General features: G+C 38.1%; 1 protein-coding gene across 1 annotated transcript in view; it reads left to right on the forward strand.

Moving 5' to 3' along the window:
• Positions 1-17,911, forward strand: part of fgf11a (fibroblast growth factor 11a) — a 65,499-nt gene that overhangs the window by 36,686 nt on the left and 10,902 nt on the right. The window contains exon 3 of the mRNA XM_081358940.1: positions 11,153-11,256. Coding sequence (XP_081215066.1) covers positions 11,153-11,256 — 104 coding nt within the window. The remainder of the gene's footprint in view (positions 1-11,152; positions 11,257-17,911) is intronic.

The following is a 17,911-nucleotide window of genomic DNA, read 5'->3' on the forward strand; positions in this document are numbered from 1 at the left end:
GAGTATCATTTCAGATATTAAAGAGATCTCATCCGTTACTGTTCCCGTCCTGATGTACAGTATGGGCTCTTCTAAAATACGCAGCAGTCTCCTCATAATTTACATGTTCCCCTCATGAGACGCATTTCTGAGCACAGCCAAACAGATGCCCCGTAATGTCTTTTTAATACCAGAACGTAATAAGCAAAAGAAAACAGTTCAATCCCACAAGGTTTTCACACTTTTTACTGCAGACGTCTTGAAAACCTTCCAGAGACAAAGCCGTTATGTCAGTCGATAAAAGGATTTTCGTAAGTGTTTCTGTCCACGCATAAATCTTGCATAGAAGTCATTTAACAGTGCCTTGTCGGCTGATCCAGTGTGTGTCAGATAATGTGTAAGTGTGTGTTCGCTGGAGTGGGTTTGACAGAGGGGAACCATCTGGGAACAGCTGTGTGGATGCTGAAGGAGACAAAGTTAAATAACTTTTTATAGAGCTACTTAAAAGGTGAAAGAAAGAGAAAGCAAGCAAGCGGCAGAGCTGTGTGATTGCTGTCTAGCCTTTATGGTTATTATATATGGATTGTGCACTGAGGTGAGAGAAAGGTGAAATTGCTATGCTAACTGAAGCACAGTTTGCTTTGTTTCCTCAAATTAGGGCTAAATCTGTTCAGGTGAAAGGTGTGTGGGTCAGGATTTGCCTGCATTCTAGCAGTTTCTAGGCCGTATAAAGAGAGGCTTCATCCCTAACTTTCAAACTCATACTCAGCCTAAAAAAAACAGATATTTTGATGAATGTTTCAGCATTTTTTGGTCAACTGAGTAAAAGTTAATGTGTACACCTATTGCATTGCCAGGTCTATTTGAACCATGTGGAACGTAAGCTTATAAAAACAGTCATAACTTAATAATTTTAAACTATACCTGATCAGTGACTTCTCATTAAAAAGTGAATGTGCAAAATGTTTGAATGTTATGTTTTTATCATGCAATTACTTCATTCGCTCCCTTACACTCTCTCTCTCTCTCTCTCTCTCTCTCTCTCTCTCTCTCTCTCTCTCTCTCTCTCTCTCTCTCTCTCTCTCTCTCTCTCTCTCTCTCTCTCTCTCTCTCTCTCTCTCTCTCTCTCTCTCTGTGTGTGTCTCTGATACCTTGCCCTCCTCACAGCAGTGTAAACCCGCATCTTTTCAAATCATGTTCAGGAGGATCTTTCATTCAGAGGTTGCTCTATCATTGCTCGGGAGACCAGACGGAGAGATGCTTTGGGCAAACTTTAGAACTTAATTTGCACACTTTCAATTCATGAATGTGAATTTGGATTGAATTCGCCACACCCTCAGAAAGCTGAATTCAAATTTGATTTGAAATGACTCCGAGAGGAAATTACTGAATTGTTTTATCATGCAATTACTTCATTCGCTCCCTTACAGCAAAAAACTATATTTTCATCAATATTTATGAGAATATATCATTACATGAAATTTCTAAGAATATGCATAGTTGAAAATTACCAGTATGAACTCCATTGACTTCAATGGATTTAAGTAAATTCTTTTGAGCATGACTGCTCAAAACAGATTCAATTTATGAAAACTACACATTCATTTTCTAACAGAGTATTACTCTGAAATGTTTTCAAACAAAATATATTCATTTTACTTGCATAAACTTTTACTTTCAGATGAAAAAGGCCTGAATCTCTTTTTCATGCTGCAATGGCTCATCAATAGGTGGAAGCAGAGTGATATTTTTTTTTTTCCTTTTTCAAATTTAGACTATTTGGTCTATTAACTTTTAACCTATGAAATATGAATAATTAATCATAACATTAGAAATATTTAGATCAGCTGCAAGAATTAACTTGATGTAGCAGAATTAATAACTAACCTGTTCGTCCAGCGAACACTGAGTGTTAATTGTTTATTAATTCTAAGAAATGTTAAAGGGGTGGTATAATGCCCTTTTCATGAGATCTAAAATAAGTCTTTGATGTCCCCAGAGTGTGTATGTTAAGTTTTAGCTCAAAATACCCCTGTTACACATGTATACACATACACAAAATACACATGTTAAAATTGTCAATTTTTGAGGGTGAGCAAAAACGCACTGTTTTGTGTCTGTTCCTTTAAATGCAAATGAGCTGCTGCTCCCGACACAGAGGGCAGAGCTTCAACAGCTTGCACTCACACAGACATGCACTGAAAATTTCAAAAACTTTTAGCCTTTTATGTTCAAACCAGAGTCAGACAATGATGGAGAGACTCAAGAAGAAGTGACAACATGTAGAAACAACAGGACATTTCTGATTGGTTAGTTGATGAATTTATGTAGCTTATCTTCTAGTCGTTGATTAGCATATTCTGTCTTGATAATCTATAAATCGTGTTCAGGGGCGGGGTTTATGTACATTTTAGGGTTAGTGATGTCACTAACCCGTGAGGAATGTCGTGTAGTCCCAACCAGCCGTTTGTTGTAGTCCTTAAAAAGCGATTTCTTTAAAATAAAATATCTCCCTTTGCTTTGAACTTTGAGCATTGTAACTTTGCAGATGTTGTTTATGCTCAAACAGCAACATTACACACTAACTAAAGTTAAAAAAGTGAAATCATAATCAACCACCCCTTTAATTTCCAGGGTGTGGAAAATATATATTTCTTACTGTACAGTACTACTCAGAGCATGTAGCCAAAATCTGCATGATTAGCGACTCCAGCGCTAACCCAAGGGTGCAGGGATTTGTATTATTTTGAAGGTATCCCCGGACGCCGCCATTGGCTAACGGAACCCCACCTGCAGTTAGCATCCCATTGACTCCCATTCATTTTGGCGTCACTTTGACAGCGAATAACTTCACATCTGAGGCGTTTAAAGACTCCATTTGTCCATTATTTAATTCTAAAGAAACACGAAAATGTATAAAAGGCTCCATTACCTTGTATCTTACGTTATGGCCCTGTAGAAGCAGTTTTTGTAAAAGTTGGCTAACGATTGCGTCACAGCCACGCGACTCTCTGTCGCACAGTAGAGAGATTACCGTATGGACAGGAGGAGAAGCTCGCGGGCAATCGGGAGGACGTCGAGGCAAAATGACAAAGTAATTAATCAGAACACCTACAAAAAGTTTCTCCTGCTCCAAGATCATGGACAGCTCCTACTCACACTCTCCGTCTCTGCGAGTTTCGGAAGGTAATGATTCAGATTTCTCTTGGCACAGCTACTAGAAGACAGACGGTTTGCTCACGTCACATCTACGTCGTCGAGCTCAGTTTGAGTCTGCGCAGTACGCTCGACCCCCAGGAAGTAAGATTTTCTAATTGGCTTCACTTTGTCTCCGTTGAATCCAATGGGGTCGCTGTGTCCATTTCTTTTACTGTCTATGCGCTAACCACACACAACTTTACGTGTGACACAAACAAGACTTTATTAACTCGACCAAACATTTAGACTAAAAACTAGACTGATCTAACATACACACACATGCAGTTTAGGAGTGGAAAGAGAGCTGAAGCAGAATACAGGAAAGCAAGAAGTTATTGCATTGTTTGAAATTTAATGTATCAACTAGTTTGATATTTGCCTGTCTCGCCCATTTAAATAAAATTGTCCTGATGCAATTTACCGAGGCTAGTTGATCTTTGCTGATGTCGTCTTGATGAGAGAGAACCAGTTGGAGTCAGAGGATGTTTGTGCTCATTTCCCTATTTTGGTGTGGGTGTTCACATTTGCTGTGTTACAGGGTCAAGAAAGAGCAGAGGACATTGACAGGCTGAGCTAACAGATCTTGACTACACACATCTCTCTCTCTCTCTCTCTCTCTCTCTCTGTCTGTCTCTTTGACTGAGGTCAGATGTTATAGGTTTGCCCTCTCATTAGCACTGAGGGGGTCTCGCTAAAGCTTCTCTTTATGCACCACACTGCGGCATATGCTAATAACACCCAAAAACTGCCAAATCAGCATGGAGAGAGAATAAATAATTAACATGCTCTGATTCATATCTGGAAGCCCTCTGTTGTAATGATATACAATTCCATCATTAAATAGGCAAACAATTGGATTTTATGCTCTGCTTTGGAAACTTCCATATTAGGTTTCATGGTAACCTTTATTTTTAGGAATATATAGCCTACCCATCAGGAACCTCTCTTGTACTCGCCTCAGAACCAGACCTGACCTGGACGCCTTCATAACTCAGTTTGCACGCATTAGCTCTTGCAAACATGCCCTGTAATTTTCATCCAAACTAATGAAAACAACTGCAGTCTAATTTATCACAGTTTATTGCAAGGTGAGCAGCAAAGAATAAGTTGAACAAGGTTAGTAAACTCTGTGATAGATTTATCCTTTCTGTGGTGAACTAATGGTTAGAGTTCATGTTCTCCACTTCATCTACTTCAAGGTAAAGCCTAAAGAACATTCTTACTTTAAAGGGGCTCTATGTAGAATTCAGAAAGCCTTGTTATTAGTGACACCGGTGGCCGTTAAGTGAACTACAGCCTCGGACTCATGCACACGTAACGTACAAGAGACTGAATGTGATTCAATGACCCGAAATACAATACACTGCAAAGTTCTTCTTTGTTCTTGCTTTGAAGTAAAAAGAAGTTGTAAATACCTTTGCTGTGATTTACTGGTGAAACTCGAAAAATTTTAATATCGTGCAAAAGTTCATGTATTTCAGTAATTCGACTTAAAAGGTGAAAGTAATATATTATATAGACTCATTACATCCAAAGTGAGATATTTCAAGCCTTTATTTGTTATAATTTTGATGATTATGGCTTACAGCTTATGAAAATTTTCAGAATTTCAGAGATTTTGAATTTAGGGTTTGCATGAACTGTAAGCCATAATCATTAAAATTATAACAAATAAAGGCTTGAAATAACTCACTTTGCATGTAATGAGTCTAATTAGTTTCACCTACGTGAACTTTTGCACGATATTCTAATTTTTCGAGTTTCACCTGTGCTGTTAACAAACATGCCGACGCCGTTCACGCCGCTGAGAGCGACGTTTAGATGAATATATAAATATGTGCTGAACAATTTCCTCTCAATTACAAAATAAACACACAACAACAATGACAGCGGTGAGAAAACATCAGTCTCTGCAATTTACCGACATCATGTCGACAGATGAAGATATTAAAATTACAGTGTTATGATGGTTTGATTATAAAGTATATTTGAGACTATAGACTATATAGATCGGGATATGTGAGACTAGTTTGAAAGAATCCCTTTTCTTTGCGTGACACATTGACATTACAGTACAGAATGGCTCTTTCAGCATTATCCTGAACATTGTATAAGCATTCGCAAATGTGATTGCTACATGAAAATTCTTACATTAGGGCCCTTTAATTTCTTCAAGCAAACTTTGGAGTTTTCCACAGATTAGTACCAGGTCCCCAGATGGCACAGTGCTTGTCCCGGCAGTTCCCAGAAAAGCCAAAAGAACAGCTGGTTCGGCAGTGATCGGTGCTCCATCATTGGAGGGAAGGGTGGACTGGCAGTCCTCCTCATTTTAATCTTCTCGTCAACAACAAGTTTATTATGTAATGTCTTAATGAGCAAAACTGGAGAGGAATGACTAGACTCTTGCTCTCTCTCTGTGTGTGTGTGTGTGTGTGTGTGTGTGTGTGTGTGTGTGTGTGTGTGTGTGTGTGTGTGTGTGTGTGTGTGTGTGTGTGTGTGTGTATTTCACACTCAGCCAATGAACATCTTGAGCTGATCATGCATTTCACCCCTGCTCAAGTACTTACACTTGAAAAGATAAGAGAGAGAGAGAGAGAGAGAGAGAGAGAGAGAGAGAGAGAGAGAGAGAGTCAGGTGGAGTTGGTTTCTTTGCAACTAAATCTTTCCTTATTACAGCATTTTTCTACATTTCTGCCTTACCTTGTCCTTTACTGAATATCTTCAAGTAAGGAAAATAATCATTTAAAAAAAACTCTGACTTTGGTCAAAGTCTTCACAGAGGACACACACTGCAAAGTTTTGAGAGGCATAACAGCATTTAAATACAGGAATGATTCCTCTACATTATTGTTCTTCGTGTGGTTGGAATTCTGTTTCAATCTCAGAGTGAAAAAATAAAAAGAGTAATTGTGATTATATCTAATATGTGCAACAGTACTGTGACTTTATTTTTTGCAACTGTGATTTTATATTTCAAATGTTTCTTTATATCTCACATTGTGACTTTATATACAGTTGCAACTTGATTTCTCATAATTGCTGCTTTAAATCTCAGTACTGTGACTCAGCTAGCATCCACAATTCTCCAACTTTGATCCTTGCAGTTTGTTTGGCCTCTCAAAACATCCTCCTTAGTGTGTGTGCGCGGCCACACAATATAGACACATGTCCTCCTTCAGGTAGATTGTTGCCATCTCCATTTGATTTACACTTCTCAATTATTGTTTACCAAACCAACTGAGGGTTTAAATACACAAGATAATGAGCAACTAAACGAGAAACAGGTGGGACTTATATATAAACTAATGAGTAACTATGGAAACAAGCAGAAATGGGAACAAAAGCAGATGGGCTAAACACAGGAACACAATGTAAATCCTAATGCTCAAAATAATGAATTGGTTTGAGAAGGGTAAACTTAACCCCCTGGGGTCAACGGCACGACCACCTCTCCTTTTTTCCTATTGGTGCGAAAGAGACTCAAAATACTCCATTGATTTTGGTCATACAGACAAGTGTTAGAAATTATTTGAAACTGTTAATATTCTACTTTTATTTGTGTACACTCACAATAAAAACAAAATGTTATGCTTTTCGAAGTCCCTTCTGAAACGTGTCAGAAAATCAACTGTAACTCAGCAAATACTTTTCCACACAGACAGGAGGGATATGTGATGTGAGAGATTAAACAAATTAGTAAAATCAAATTTCTAATTTCTAATGAGTATTCAGAACTTTCTTTTTCTTTTGAGTTCACAAAAACTGACGCATCTTAAGTAATCTGAGTTGTTTAATTGTTTTGAGTTTTATGAACTTGTTTCTTTTCATTTAGACAAACTTAAATTTAACTGAAACTGGGCTGGGATTTCCATTTCCCAGCATGCTTTGCCATGAAACTCGAAAACTCGAACATGAAATGCTCAAATTAAGTGTTATATAATGTTGTACAGTGCAAGGAAGTAAATACAAACTAAGGGTGCGTTTACACGACTACAATGAACTAAAATAAACGGTAAACTTTTTCCTTTGCATTTATTGCATACAGACGACAGTGTTATCAAAAATCAAAGCCGCAAAAACTACTAAAAACGCTGTATTATTCATGCCAGGCCAGTAGTTGGCGATGTCACTTTTTAAAGAAACACTAAGTGCCTATAGACTGAACACATAATACGCATGCACATCATAGATATCATATATAAACGCTAGATGTCTCGTGCGCGCTGCTTGCCAATGGAGGTCGACGTCAGCACATTGGCGGCCATCTTGCCACAGGCAGCTCGCTCACTCGTTTAATGGTGCATGTACTTTTAAATAACCATAACTTGCTCAATTTTCTACCGATTTTCAAACGGTTTGGTTTGTTATAAATGTCAGAGATGTAGTTATCACACTGCATACACACACTGCATACATATGAATAATTATAACATACATGTTCAAGCATTCAGAATTATAGCCACGTTAATAACGTTTGTAAGAAACCAACGCGTTTGTAAATCCGTCAAGATTTCAGCGAGATAAGAGGATTTGTGTGCGTGCTGATCATTCACTTTACATTAAGCCTGCCTGTGACAAGATGGCCGAACGGTGATGCCGGAAGTGACTGCGCCATAAGACATCTAGCGTTTATATATGATATCTATGATGCACATGATGTTACCATTTTCACAAATTCACGTTTTTGTAGTTTACATGGAGACAGTAACGGTATCGTTTTCAGAAACTTGCACTTTGAAACCCGTTTTAAAAATGTTGCATTTTCAGGCCCCAAAACACCATTGTCATGTAAATGAACGGCCAAGCCGCATAAAAGGTTTTCCATTTTTAGTTGAAAACGTTGTCATGTAAACGGCCCCTAAATGTCCGGGAAACAAAGCAGAAACAGGAAACCATTATAAACTGTATTTAACATTAATAATAATAATATTTAATCTCGAGCACCAAAATTAGCATTTTGGAAGGATCAGAAGAATAAATCAACCTTTAAAATATATTAAAAATAGAAAAGAGTATGTTAAATTGTAGTAATATTTCTGTTTTATGGTAATATATTTATATTAATACTACAGTACACAGATCTCAGAAGAGGAGTGACAACTGTATTTATCTGCAGTGTGTTTATGGCCAGAGGGAGATAGAGAGGGAGAATCTAAAAGAGCAAGATTCTGGCATCTTATTTTGGCACACAGAAAAGGTTAACCAAAGAGAACAAGACAGCGGCGAGAAAGAAAAGATGGTGTGAGGCCAGCGTCTAGACAGAAAGAAAGTTTAACTACAACTGAGAGAAAGGTTAAACAAAAGGGGAAAAGAACTATGGAAATAGTTTACTTTTATCCCGTAAATGTCCATCTGGTGACGGACATTTTATTTTGAAGCATCTGGCGAATATGGTCAACCAGAGATGAAACATACTTACATCAAATATCATTTCCTCAGCATTGCCCCCTTAAGAACACTTAAACACTCACAAAGTTTTACTAACATTTAACGACTTCCCTTCAACCCGCCCAGAAGGATGGGAGAGAAAAAGAAAAGCGAGAAGCTCTGAAGGTCTTTAACAGACAGCGAGACGTCAGAGCTGTTGACAGTGCACTGACACAATGCGCTGAGGCATATTGAAAGAAGAAAGGAAGGATTCTCTATGCTAGAGAGAGAGGATGAACGACAGGCAAGTTTTGTGCCCTGACCCATATCCCATAATGCCGAGCACAGACAGACTTTGACATAGACAGACCTAAGGTTGTCATTCATTTCTTTGTGTCTCTTAAAGCAATAAAGCGAGCCTGACTGTCAGTATTTAGTGATGGGATGCAAAGACACCACATGTAAACACACACATACACACATAACTTATCATATCTAATTCCATCATGATGGCGAACAAATGTTGTTTAATGTCTCAGTGTGTTTTATTGTCTTTAATTGATTCTGAGCCGCAGTTAAAGGCTTGGTAAAGTTAGTGCTGCTGTCATCATTACGTTTGATGCTGATTTTCAGATCAGAATGACAGTTTTGTGGTTTTTAGTCCATGCGTCTTATAGCTTTGGAAGTCACAGCCCAGCCTATTTCTATAAGTTTACTAAATTCGGCTCACTTTTAGCATATTTACACGTGTCATTATATATTTATTATAATTTATAATTATATAATGGTATTGAATAGATATATAATGGTAGATTGAATATGAATCTTTTTTATTTTGTTTATTCTTTATTATTATTCTTTATTTATTTATCTTGGTAAAAATATAACTATTCCACTGTCTTGTCTGCTGTGTTGGCACCAAGGACACCTATTGAAGCTCCACAAAAGTGTTTTTTAATTTAATTTAATTTAATTTAATTTAATTTAATTTAATTTAATTTAATTTAATTTAATTTAATTTAATTTAATTTAATTTAATTTAATTTAATTTAATTTAATTTAATTTAATTTAATTAATTTTTATTTCATTTTATTTAATTTCCCTAAGCAATCCACTGTCTTCTTTTTTATTTTTTTTTATTTTCATCATTATTATTATTTTTTCTTCTTCTAAGCAATCCAATCTTGTCTGCTGGCACCCATGACACCTATTGATGCAGAACTTTTATTTTATTTTATTTTATTTTATTTTATTTTATTTTATTTTATTTTATTTTATTTTATTTTATTTTATTTTATTTTATTTTATTTTATTTTATTTTATTTTATTTTATTTTATTTATGTACCCACTGTCTTGTCTCTTTTGCTGGCACCCACAACACCTATTAAAGTAAAATTATTTTATTTTATTTTATTTTATTTTATTTTATTTTACTTTATTTTATTTTATTTTATTTTATTTTACTTTATTTTATTTTATTTTATTGTATTTTATTTTATTTTATTTTACTTTATTTTATTTTATTTTATTTTATTTTATTTTATTTTATTTTATTTTATTTTATTTTATTTTATTTTATTTTATTTTATTTTATTTTATTTTATTTTATTTTATTTTATTTTATTTTATTTTATTTTTCCTGAGCGATCCACTGTCTTGTCTTCTTTGCTGGCACCCACAACACCCATTGAAGCTCCACTAAAGCTGTTTACTGATTCTGCTCGTACATTGTTGAGTTATTTGTCACAGCCAAAAAAGACATTAAAACTGGAACAGAGTGTGAAAGAAAGTCCCTCTTCACTTCAATTCTCTTCATTTCTACTTCTGCAGTCATTAATCTGCCCTCAGTATTTTTTATGTCTTAAAGTCTGTAAGGTTTCGGGTTCAGATGAGGTCTGCATTGTCATGCCCGCGGTTATCACGACATTAGGAGGGGCTCCTCGAATCTGCACCGCTCCCGTGGAGACACATTGCCACAGGCCATTTGTCAATACTGCTAAAGTCAACATGTCGCTCAAGACGTTTCTCACCAACGGTCCCGTCGGTCAACACCACACACCAAAATAGACACCCTCTCATCCGCAGCGCAAAAGGCTCGTGCAACCGTCCCGGTGTCATGCTCACGCCTCGAGCTAACATCCCAGTTTAGGAAACACTGGAAATCCTTTTGGCTACGGCTGGCAGAGTGATGGTTGAACAAAGGACGAGGTGGAAGGAGATTTCACAGTTTCTCTTTAAAACCTCACCGAATCTGAAAGCTCATTTCACTGGGGGGTCTGTAATGTCAGGAGGTTTCTGCTGAAACTCTCAGTTTTGGAGGAGTGTGTGTAACCTCAGGTGCACTGAAGAGAAATTCTCCTCCTTCATAATGTGCTGAAAAAAGAGATATTGAAAATCGTTCATCATTTATTACAGCGAATTTTCAAAGTGTCCATGCTGATGATTAAAATCTCTCCTCTCTCTCTCTCTCTCTCTCTCTCTCTCTCTCTCTCTCTCTCTCTCTCTCTCTCTCTCTCTCTCTCTCTCTCTCTCTCTCTCTCTCTCTCTCTCTCTCTCTCTCTCTCTCTCTCTCTCTCTCTCTCTCTCTCTCTCTCTATGAATTGCAGTGCTGTTCAACTTGATTCCTGTGGGTCTGAGGATAGTCGCCATCCAGAGCACTAAGTCAGGACTCTACATAGGCATGAACAGCGAGGGCCACCTCTACACATCAGTAAGCACATCTCATATTCATACAAACCAATCTTATCGTATCATGTTAAAGATGCCAGCGACACACAGTGGAGGCCAGATGTCTGAGACCACGAATGAAAAAGCTTTTACTTTTCTAAATCAGTACAGTTGCAAATTATCAGCATAATAATTTCAGTGAAAAGTTGAATTGAAAAAATTAACATGAATTAGCATTTGATTTGTCGCCCTTTTGTTTTAATGACAGCAGCATTGAGCTTTCACACATGTTTTATTTATTATAAACATATAAAGTCTTGTTTAGAAATGTTTAGCGAACGAACAGTGTCTTACTGACGCAAATAAAGCAAATTAATAAAGTTAATCCACGCTTTCTTAATGTTAGGATCACAAGGAAGGCAATGCTAAGACTGTGTTTTTCCACAATTTGGCACTTCAAAATGTCTGTAATCCTCAGAGGCGTCTCTATGGTTTTGTTTAAGTAATCCTGTGTTTGCGCCCGTCTCGTATTTACTACTACAGGACATCGGTGGGCGGGGTTAAAGAGGAAATGATGTAGAAGTGGGCGTCGATCTTCTTCTGCAGAGGCGGTCTTTCGTCACACTATGACATCATAATGTGACAAATTCCGAAACGAGCCGTTTTCTGAGCTTGGTTTCAATAAAAGTCGTTTTTGGACTAATGAGGAAGTTTTGAGTTCTGAAACTTACAGGATATTTTTATAGTACAATGACCTCTATGTCAAAAGATCAAGGAAAATTCTTTGTATAAAAGTTTTCAAAATCCTAAAAAAAAATGTTTTTAATGAGGTCTCAGACACTCAAAGAAACTTGACACATTTTTGATGCTCTTTGATTATGTATCAGGTGCTACTAATGAAGTTAAGTGCTGTGCGTTTGTCCTCAGACTGTGAGTGTGAATACTGTTGGCCTCGGTTCTCTGTGACACACTCCATTAGTCTGGCCTATTTCTCTCCAGCAGATCAACTCTGGTGAGCAAGACAAAAGATGCAATGCTTTGCAGGGTAAAGCAGCAGTTCTTCTTTCTTCTCTATCCACTCACTCTCGTTTGGAGAAGAAAAGAGTATTGCTTGCTTTCATCTTTGAAGTAGATCATGACACTCTTTAAAGTGTGGTGATGAGTCTAAGAGAGGCGAGGGCTCTGTAATGTACTGTCGCTCCATAAAGTGCACTAAGGGCTTTATGTAAGAATTTTAATGTATTAATCGCGTTTTTTTTTTTATTGCCAATGTGGGAACAGCTTGTAACGAAACATAAAAAATAGTCCTTCCTAGGTTGTCTATGAAAGCCTATAAACTCATTTGTGTAAGAAGGACGTTTTTGCCAAAAGAATGAGACGTTTACGCTCCCGAGAGCTTTTCTTCCGGTCAATGGCACATTTGCGAATGCTTATACAATGTTCAGGATAATGCTGAAAGAGCCATTCTGTACCGTAATGTCAATGTGTCATGCAAGAAAAGGGATTGATTCAAACTATAGTCTCACATAGCCAGATCTATATAGTCTATTGACTCAAATATAATAATCAAACAATCATAACACTGTAATTTTAATAACTTCATCTGTCGACATGATGTCGGTGAATTGCAGAGCTTGTGTGAACATTTCCACATCACTATGATCAGATGCTTTCTGAACTGATGTTTTCTCACCGCTGTCATTGTTGTTGTGTGTTTATTTTGTAATTGAGAGGAAAGTGTGCAGCACATATTTATATATTCATCTAAACGTCGCTCTCAGCGGCATGAACGGCGTGGGTATGTTTGTTAACAGTATATCACAGCAAAGATATTTACAACTTATTTTTACTTCTAAGCAAAGAACAAAAAAAAAACTTTGCAGTGTATCGTATGTCGGGTCATTGAGTCACGTTCAGTGTCTTGTCAGGTGTCGCTAAAAATAACCTTAACAATGAGTAAGATAAACCATTTCAAAATGATTTATATCAATTATCACATAAATTACAGCTGTCCCTCAGTTGTGAACTCAATAAGTGACATAATTTGTTATACAACCCTCTCACGTATCCTTCTTTCACACACTGGAGCACTTTTTCTCTTCTCTTTTTAAGGAGAGCATCTGTAGAGAATGTGTCTCCTCATGGGAAGAAACACGACCCATTTTCTACAGGGGGAAATGACCGTACCTGAAAAAAAGAGAGAAAATCCCTATCCTAGAAAACCTCATGCAAGGCGACCTCTTTTTCTTTTCTCCAATCTCTGCTTTAGTCTGAAGCACTCAAACCGCTCTGCCTGTGCCCTAACTTTTATCTTTTTTCAAGCATGATATTTTAGACCAAAGAGACTAGTGTGAAGCCATGCAGCGAAGCCTGCCACAAAAAGCAATGCAAACACGAAAACAGGAGACAGCTTTCTCCTGAGCTTCAAAATAGTCTAAAACAATAGAACCAAAACATATAAGCTATGTTTCCATCCACCTATTTCTGTGTGCATTTTGGGGTATCGCATCAAAAACTGCTGAATGGAAATGCCAAGATGTGCATAAGTTCTAAAAATGAGCATAAAAACATATGCTCCCGTTTGAGTCGGATACATTTTAACTACGATGGAAACACATTTTCTGAATAAATATCTCAATGCACAACAAAAAATCATGTGACTTTGCGTGATGGGACGGCATCTAACCAGTAATGGGATGGGACTATAACCAGTGGAACGATCTCATTGCACAGCATCTGAAATGCTGTTTTGGTTGTTGTGAAATGCTTGTCAAATCTCGTCAAAGTGGTCCGGTATAATTCCCTCCCAGAACTCTCTTACACGACAGCGTTCCCAAACAGCAGCATCTGCCTCCGAAAGCAATAACGCATTGATTGTATTTCGTCTGCACGCTCTGAGGAATTTATTATATACGAAAATGATTATATACAGTGGCTTTTCCAAGTTTTCTTAGTGATATTTAGCACCAGTTTATCAGGAAGTGACGATTTTGTTCTCTTCGACTTAAGAGGAAATATTAGGTCCATCAAATCCTGAGATTGCGTAGAGAGGAAGGAGAGTTCCACCTCCTTATCAAGGAGCTGCGGGATTATCCCGAGCGATTCAAACTTTACTTCAGGATGTCAGTGGCTCAGTTTGATGCTTTGCTAGCGATACTGGAGCCACATATTAAAGGGTTAGTTCACCCAAAAATGAAAATTCTGTCAGTAATTCCTCACCCTCATGTTGTTCCAACCCTGAAAGACTTTCGTTCATCTTCAGAACACAAATTAAGATATTTTTGATTAAATCTGAGAGCTGTCTCACTCCTCCATAGGCTTCTATGTAATTGAAACTTGCCGGCCCAGAAAGTTAGTAAAGACAATGTTTAAAATAGTCATAGTGACTACAGTGGCTCAACCATAAGTTTATCAAGCGACGAGAATACTTTTTGTGCGCAAAAAACACACAAAAATAACGACTTTATTCCACTATTAATTTTCTTCTGTGTGGGCCTCAAGTGAGTTCACGTAGTGTAACAGTGCAGCGTCAGAACGTAGGCTCATTATTCGCCAGCATCACACACATGACCAGCGTCGGCCAATAGTGAGCCTACATTCTGAGTGAGACAGCTCTCAGATTTAATCAAAAATATCTTCATTTGTGTTCCGAAGATGAATGAAAGTCTTACGGGGTTGGAACAACATGAGGGTGAGTAATTACTGACAGAATCTTCATTTTTGGGTGAACTAACCCTTTAAAAACACGACCACCAATTCCCGTGAACCAATTCAGGATTTTGGCATTCGCTTACACGGTGGCTCTGAATTGTCAAAACACCACTCAAAATGCTTGCTACGGATGCGAAAGCGCAGAAAATTTAACCTGATCCAAATTTTTTATGACGGACAAAAGTATTGGAGGCAGTGTGTAAACGTGATTGACTCAACGTGAGGTTGCATTGATTTTTTAATGTGTGAAGATTTCAGATGAGAATTTCAGACTCGGTGAGCAAGGACCTTTAAGCAAGTGGTTTGTTGTTGTTGTCATCAGGTTGTGCACTTTATTAGTCTTTGATTTGATGGTTGTCGTTGGAGAAATCTCGCTACGGAACTGTCCGTCAAATCTTCTGACACTGCCAGAAGTTCGTCGGAGGTAAAACTGGATCGCATTGCTCAGCTGTTGTAAACATGTCAAACTAGCGATCAAAGACTTCAGATTTTGGTCTGGGATTAGGGGAATCTTTTAGGATTTACAAAATTTGTATCAGACGGCAAAATCGTGGCCAAAATCATTCAGTTTGAAATCGGAGCAAGTTTGTGTGTGTTTGTGTTTGTGTGTGTGCTGCTCTCTCTGTCACACATACCTGCCCTAAACTCTGAGCTTATCAATAATTCATGTTTTCCAGTGGCTGACAAACTCAGACGCGGCTCTCCACTGGGACTAAATCACTCACACACACACACACACATACACACACACACCTACAGCCTCTTCTCTCTCTCTCTCTCTCTTTCTTCTTCATGCTCGTTCAACTTCTACTACCTCAGCCATTCTCTCTTTCTGTATTTCTGGAGTTCTCTCCTTCTCTTTTTACCATCTTTATTTATTGCCACCCAACCAGGGTCAGCTGAATTTGTTTCCATAACATTACCATAGAATCATTTTTAGGGAAACTAGATTGTACATGTTCAAGTGATGCTTGCTTTGCAAAGTCACCAGCACAATGCTAGTTTTGCTAGCATGTTCCTAAGATTTTCAGTGTATTTGTTTATTGCACAGTAATGAAGACTCAGAATGAAACACTCTCAGAAAAAAAGGTACGAAAGCTGTCACTGGGGCTGAACCTTTTTAATAGGTACATACCTAAAGGGTGCATATTGGTACCTTAATGGTACATATTACCATTACAATTACAAATTAGTACCTAAAAGGAACAAAAGTGTACCTTTTGAAAAGGTACAGTCCCAGTGACAGTTCTGTACCTTTTTTTCTGAGAGTGAAGAGGTCTCACTCAGAGGTCTTTCCCATGATCCTCTGCTCAGCTGTCTCGTGAACGTGCGTTTGTGGTGAAGCATGATTATATACCGCAGTAATCTGGCTGTCATCTCTCTCATCTGACAGAAATTGTGACGTTTGGGAGGAATATGGAGAAGTTGAATGGTTCAAGAGGGATGGAGGGATAGGGATGGAAGAGTACAGGCCAGCGGGGTATCTCACCGCAGGAACAAAGGCCTCCATCATCCATAGGAAGGAATAGAGAGATGGATTGACAAGAGAAGGCATGCAGAGCGGAGCCCATGGGGCTGCGTTCATCACTCCATTTTTTTTATTTATTTTTTTATCATCTCTCTTGATCATTCATTCTCTCTTTATTCTCTATTTTTCGGTTCTGTCATTGTCCAGTGTTTTGATTCCTTGTTTACCTTCCTCTCGTGCTCTCATCTGTCATTTCTCTCTGAGGTTAGATCTGCTGAGAGTTGTATGTAAAGGTTAAGGTGTTTGGGAAACTCAGTGTCATTGCTGTGTGCTGCATGTGTTACCTGTAGGCGACCACTGGAAATTGCTATCCGATAAAAATAGTGCTTTGTCTCTGTAACCTGACCCATTTTTTAAACTCGACACACAGTGGAAGCCCTCCTGGGCCAGGAACACAAAAAGAGAGTGAGAGAGAAGGTGGGAATGAAACAACACGCACACACACACACACACACACACACACACACACACACACATCAGTGCATATTTGCACTGATAGAGGTGACCTGACAGAATTGGGGCAGATTTTGTTGAACTGACCAGTTTTTTCATGACAAAGTTTTAAAAGTTACCTGAAATGAAGGTTTAAACCTTTTAATATGGTGACCGTAATATATCACACATTTGAAGCGTACAGTCTTTTTTCCATTTCCGTCTCCCTTTCCTTCCTACCTCATTATCGTCCTCTTCCCCTTCTTCTTTCCCTTTCCCTTGCATTTATCTACCTTTTCTGTTCCTTTCTGTTCCTTTCTGTCCCTTTCCCCGTCTTTCTTTTGCCCTTTCCATCTTCCTTCTTGCCCTTTCCATTTTTCCTGCTCTATTTCTTTTTGTATCCCTCTTTTCCATTTTGTTTCCTTTCCTTTTTCTTCACATATACCACTGAAATCAAGACAGGGTTACTTTGGGTCACATGAGAAGCCCAGACAAGGGATGGTGAGAGCCTAAAGCTAACTTTTTGCCACACCTGCCATTGGCCGATGGCTTAAGAAAATTTACCGACCATCAATATTTTTTACCAGCCATGAAACATAGTAGCCTGGAAATCCAGATCTAAATCTGAAAGGTTAATGGTCTGGCATCGACTAATGAAAATCGGCCAAATCGAGGGGCGGCACCAAGCATGCATTTGAAAATCTCACTGCACGCTATTGGATAACACCACGACCAATCACAACAACCCCCATACGCTTAGCTACCAGCGGCGCTAACTGGTAGATAAGACTCTTGCCGTATCCGGTCGGCAAAACAGCAAAAACGTCCTTCTTACAAAGGAACGATTTGAGCGCCGTCTTCTGTTCCTCTTTTAGATAAAAAGCCAAGTCTAACTCGTTCAATGTAGCGGCCAAAGCCGTTTCAAACAACTGGTGTTCATCCATAGCCATCTTGCAATGTTTACTAATGACTTTGACGTCACAGCGCTGTCATCATCTGTTTAGCACGCCTCTGGCCCGCCTATATC

The sequence above is a fragment of the Scardinius erythrophthalmus genome (assembly GCF_964197995.2).
Source record: "Scardinius erythrophthalmus genome assembly, chromosome: 2".
Taxonomy (NCBI): domain Eukaryota; kingdom Metazoa; phylum Chordata; class Actinopteri; order Cypriniformes; family Leuciscidae; genus Scardinius; species Scardinius erythrophthalmus.